The 5,312-nt window shown below is 59.8% G+C and overlaps 1 protein-coding gene across 1 annotated transcript; it reads right to left on the bottom strand.

Moving 5' to 3' along the window:
• Positions 1 to 618: 618 nt before the first annotated feature.
• On the bottom strand, positions 619 to 3,900 carry CDX2 (caudal type homeobox 2; the record flags this gene model as incomplete). Its single annotated transcript, XM_082057791.1, has 3 exons — positions 619 to 786; positions 1,059 to 1,204; positions 3,402 to 3,900. The coding sequence occupies 3 exons, from the start codon at positions 3,898 to 3,900 to the stop codon at positions 619 to 621; spliced, it is 813 nt and encodes a 270-aa protein (XP_081913917.1).
• Positions 3,901 to 5,312: the final 1,412 nt, after the last annotated feature.

Here is a 5,312-nt window from a genome sequence, read left to right as displayed (position 1 = left end):
TTCTTCCAGTTTCTGTGCACTGCAGCTAATAAATCCAGCTGGATGACTATCAGCACCGGATTTATGGGCTCTTTTACAAGTGTCTAACATTAAGCAACTCATTTCTGAGCATTTAAACAGTGCCTTATCTTGTCTGCTCTGGCCCTTAGGGCAGGATGAATATTTTGCAGATTTATGGTTAGAAGAAGAAAATAAAATAAAATAACATATAAAATAAAAAAAAATGTACTTTAATTTTTTTTTTTCCTGTTAAAAGTTATCTTTTAAAAGCCAAACAAAGCCCAACAACATTTTCAAGGTCTTTTGGACCAATCCCTGAGATTAACTGGGGGCAGACTGGCAGGCAGTTCCCCCTTTTATCTAACAAACTCCAGGGTAAAAAAAGAAAACACCTAATCATAATAATATTATTAATAATAATAAAAGATGGCCACGCTTCCCCCGGACGACGAGACACATACACTGTACATCTGTACACACGGCCGGCCCCGCGGAGCGGTGTAGTGCATATGGGGGGGACTCTCCCGCCGTGCCCCCCCCGGCCCCGGCCTGGCCCGGCCAGGCCCCGCCGCGGCCGCCCCCTCCAGCAGTTCCTGCGCCGCCGTCCCCCGGCCGCTGTCACTGTGGGGCGGCGGGGCCCAGCCCAGCGGCTGCCGCCCCCGCCGCCGGACCCTGCAGCGGGACGCCGGGGCTGAGTGGCTCCGCGCCACCAGGCTGCGCCTGCTGCAGCTTCTTCTTATTGATCTTCCTCTCCTTCGCCCTCCTGTTCTGGAACCAGATTTTCACCTACCGGGGCGGACAAGAGGGAAGTGAGTGAGGTGGTTTCCCGGGAACGTTCCCCTCTGGGGAGGGCCGCACCGACAGAGCGTCATTGCCCCACGCATCCCTGCTCCGTGCATCCCGACCCCGCATCCCTGCCCCGCATCCCTTACCCTCATCCCGGCTTCGTGCATTCCTGCCCCGCGCATCCCTGCCCCGCATCCCGGTTTTACGCATCCCTGTCCCTTGCACCCCGGTCACACATGGCGGGCGTGGGGAGCGACACTCGTGGGACAGACCTGCCTCTCCGACAGCCCCAGGTTGGAGGCCAGCTCCGCTTTCCTCCTGATGGTGATGTAGCGGCTGTAGTGAAACTCCTTCTCCAGCTCCAGCCGCTGGTGGTCGGTGTACACGACGCGGTACTTGTCTTTCGTCCTGGTTTTAACTGCAGAAAATAAAGCCGGGTTGGGAAAGTCAAAGACAAGGGGCACGCGTGAAGCACGACTCTCATCTCTGTGAGTACAGGGCCAGCAGGATCGGGCCTCCTCTGCTTCCTGCTCTCCTCTCCCTGATCAAGGTTTTACTGGATACAGCAAACAGAGGGGACGGCAGAAGTTCCACAGCTCCTTGTGGACATGAGGCAGAAACCCCAGGCGTGCTGACTGTAAGGGCCCTGCCCCACCGCACGATAGAGCACTACTCTTAGAACACCTCTGTTGTGCACTTGGTGTTGACTTTCGGTTTTGTTTTGCCTTCCCTACCGAGAACAAACTTTTTTCAAAGAGAAAGGAAATAGGAGAAGAAAGAAAGCCCCGCTCAGGGCACAGCAGCTTCGTTTATGAACAAGAAACGCCAATCTAAGCGCAGAAAACCATGAGCGGCCCTCGGGGCCCGGTCGGGTTCCTGCCCGGCTCCCCTTGCTCCTCCCCGGCCGCGGGTGTCAGAGCAGCGGCTAAAGGGACTTCTCGGGGACCCTGGAAGCGCGACATGCAACTTTGGATCTCAAAAAAACCCAGAGAACAAACCCGGAGAAATTCGAAGGCAAATGCCAGAGGGCAGCCGGCGAGAGCGCATTGCCGCAGCCGCTGACCGCCTTTCTCCCGAGGGTTTCTTGTTTAACTGGTTGTGTCCCCGGCCCTCCCGTTCCCCAGGGAGACAAGGCGGGAGTCTCTGCCCCCAAGGTGTTTAATGGCTAGCAGGCTGACTTTGTTCAGGTAAACTCTCTGCAAACCACAACGAAAGTACCCTGTAAAGATACAAGTCTGATCAGAGAAAACTCCCCAGAGCCAGTGAATAGGGAACACAATCCCAAACAATGCAGGACAAGGAGATCTTATCAAAGAAAAACCCCTCTCAAAGCCTTAATGACAGCCACATTCTGTTTGAATTACCACTACTGAACAAATGGCGGCAGGCGCTTTCATCCCCCCAGCCCTGCACATTAACATAAACACTGGCTCCAAAGGCAGAATTTGAATGGAGACAAGGGACCGGCCACCACCACACAAGCCCAAACTGTGGGAACACCACGGGCTGCTGTGGGAAGACCGACGGGCCTGGGAGAGCTCAACAGCCACCGCCACCCGGAGCGTAGCTGGTGCCAGCGGCCGGCACTGGGGCACCGGAGCTTCCGCCGAGGCGCAGCGGCCGCGGGCGTGGCCGGGACCCCAAGCCCACGGCACCCGGTGAGTTCCCGCCGGCCCTGCCGTCCGTCATGCAAGGCAAGGGGATGAGAGAGGAATGCCAGAGGTCGTTATTTGCTGCTAAAGTCGCCACCCTTTTTCTTCGGCCAATATATAAAAATAAATATTTGAGAAAGAAAAAAAAAAAAGACGAAAACAAGAAAAAGAGGATACAACAGTCGTGGAAATGGTATATGAAAGCGGGGGGACACGCATCTTCTCTGGCAGATGAAGGGGAAGGAAATAAAAGAGAGGGTCTCCAAGTTATTAACATCACAAGGGAGAGCGGCGCCGGCCACAGCCTGAACCATCCTACCCGCCTCAGTCGCGGCCGGCCTCCCGCCGCCGGGGGACCAGGGGTGTGGGGGGCACGCCCTCACACCTCCCGGCCCCAGCGGCCCGGTCTGGCCGGGGACACAGCCCGCAGGGGTCAGCGGACAGCCACAGTCGCGCTCGGAAGGCCCGGCCGCACGGAGACTTTAATAAAGGGTAGGCGCCCAGTGACTCAGAAACAAATGCGGAGCGACACCGGCCGATGATTTATGTGACTATAATTGGTTATAAAAATCTTCTGAGTGGCTATAAGTGGACGAGCGGAGCAGCGGGAGGAAGAGCAATCATGTCATCGGGATCTCGGGCTATACTGCCCTGCTACGCTGGAGCGCACCCTGGGCCACCGGCCCTGTAGCGCTGGCAGCCGTGCTTCCCGGGGGAGAGCCGCCCTTGCCGCTGCCCGGCCAGCACCGCAGCGGGCCATACTGCGGAGTGCGGACCACTGTCGGCTGAGGCCGGCAGCACGCGTTCTTCCGAGGACCGGCCCTTGAGTGGGTTTGTTTCAGGGTGCTTCCCACCCGCCGCCGCTTTGCCCGGCGCACAGTGACCCGAGAAGCCAGCGGCGCACGGAGAAGCGGTCGGCGGGGCAGTCCCCCGCCCGCCCGCCCTCCCCCGGCCCGCACTTACCCTGGCTGCTGAGCGGGGGCTGCGCCGGCTTCCTCACCCACTCGCAGAGGCCGCGGCGCTGCCCGCCGGGGGAGAGCGGCTCGGGCGCGGCGGCAGCGGCGCTGGCGGCGTTGAGGGGCTGCATGACCCCAGCGGAGCAGTGGGGCGCAGGGCCGGCGTGGTGGTGGGCGTGCGGATGGTGGTGGTGGTGGTGGTAGTCGGCGGGGCTGTAGGCCATGGCGGCGGCGGGGGAGCCGCCGTTGAGGCCGTGGACAGCGCTGGCGGCCGGCGGCGCACCTTGGCCATAGGCGCCCCAGTCATCGCGGAGCGGGGCGGCGTAAGGCGCGGGCCAGGCCGGGCCGGGGGACTGGGTGCTGTCGAGGTTCACATGGTAGCCGCCGTAGTCCGCGTACTGCGGGGCGCCCACGAAGTTCTGCGCCGCCAGGTTGAGTCCCCCCGAGTGTCGCACCGGGCCGGGGTACATGGGCCCGTCCTTCTCCAGAAGATAGCTCACGTACATGCTGGTGGGGCCCCGGCGGCGTCTTTCCGCATGCTGCCCGGGGCTCTCGCAGCGGCGCTCCTGCTGCCTGGGGACGGGCTGCCCGGGGCGGGGAGGGGGCAGGCGGAGGGGCCGCGGCCCCGCGCTGCGCTCCGCGCTCCCGGCTCCCGATCCGAATCCAATGGCTGGCAGCACTTACATGATTAACGATTGTTTACAAGGCTCTATTAGTAATGGCCCAGACACACCAAAGGCAGGTGACGTGGAGAGGCGCTGGGTATATAGCTACTACCCCTAAAAGACGATTTGCATTTAAAAAGATAAGGAGAGGGCAGCGACCTGATCACAGCTAAATATTCAAGCCTTTATTGTTTAAGAGCTTCCTCCTTCCATTGCAACCTGGTGCACTTTAACCTCCAATCACAGGTTCAAAGGATGAAATCAAGGGACTTGCAAAAGACAGAGAGGGAGATCTAAGGGCGAGGGTGGGAATATGGGAGCCGTGTATCGCGGCCGATCTGTAGGCAGCACTTTAACCAGCTCTTCTCCGTGCTTGGGGCTGGGGGGGGAGGGAAGGGGCGGAGGGGGTGGGAGTTTTGATTAAAAATCCACAAAGCCGTTTTGTCTTGGTTGTTTTAAGCAACAAATCCCACCGCGACGGCCCACTGCTTTTTCTAATGCGCTTCCTACCCGCTCCCGCACCCACTCGATCACGGGCGATGAAGGAGAGGTAAGAAGAAAAATCCCCCGTTCCGGGGGCGCTGTCCTTTCCCCTGCGTGTGTCTGCAGAGCTTCGAGGTCAGGTGCTACGTACCCTCCCTGTCCCAGCCTGGGCACCGGTGCCGGGAGGGGACGAAGGCTTGAGGGTGCCTTCTCCTAAAACACAGGCTGCCCTCGTTCCCTCCTCTGGAGCGAGGCTTGAGCATCCCTCCGCCCGCAGGGGCCTGGGTGCGGGGCCGGAAGATCCACGGGAGGACCCGTCTGCCTTCGCCCACCACCCCGCGGGGCGATTCCCTCGCTATAACATGGCCGAGCCCACAGAGAACCGGCGACCTGCCCCTCCACGCATACTCGCTTTTTCCCACCCCGACGCCTTGGAAACCCTCTGGAAATGCTGGCCCTGGAAGAGCAGCTCCCTGGCAAGCATCACCCGGCTCCCCCGGCCCAGCCAGACCCCTTTGAAGAGGCAACCCCCTCTCAGCTTTCCCCCGCCGCTTTTATGCTTTAACTTTTCACCCGGAGCGGGGACAATACCAGACAACCTTTGCATATTCGCATCTTTTCTCATGACACAGCGAGGAAACCTTTCAGTCGCCGAGAAAAAAAAAAATGTGGACGGAGCGTCCTCCCGTTTTCCCAGCACGGTTTGCACGAGCAGCGCAGCACCAGCCGTTCCCGCCGGCTCCCCCGGGCGCCTGTGGCGGGTGCGGCTG

The sequence above is a fragment of the Streptopelia decaocto genome, assembly GCF_964273445.1.
Source record: "Streptopelia decaocto genome assembly, chromosome: 1".
In the NCBI taxonomy this organism is placed as follows: Eukaryota; Metazoa; Chordata; class Aves; order Columbiformes; family Columbidae; genus Streptopelia; species Streptopelia decaocto.
This window is presented reverse-complemented; position numbering and strand designations above follow the sequence as displayed.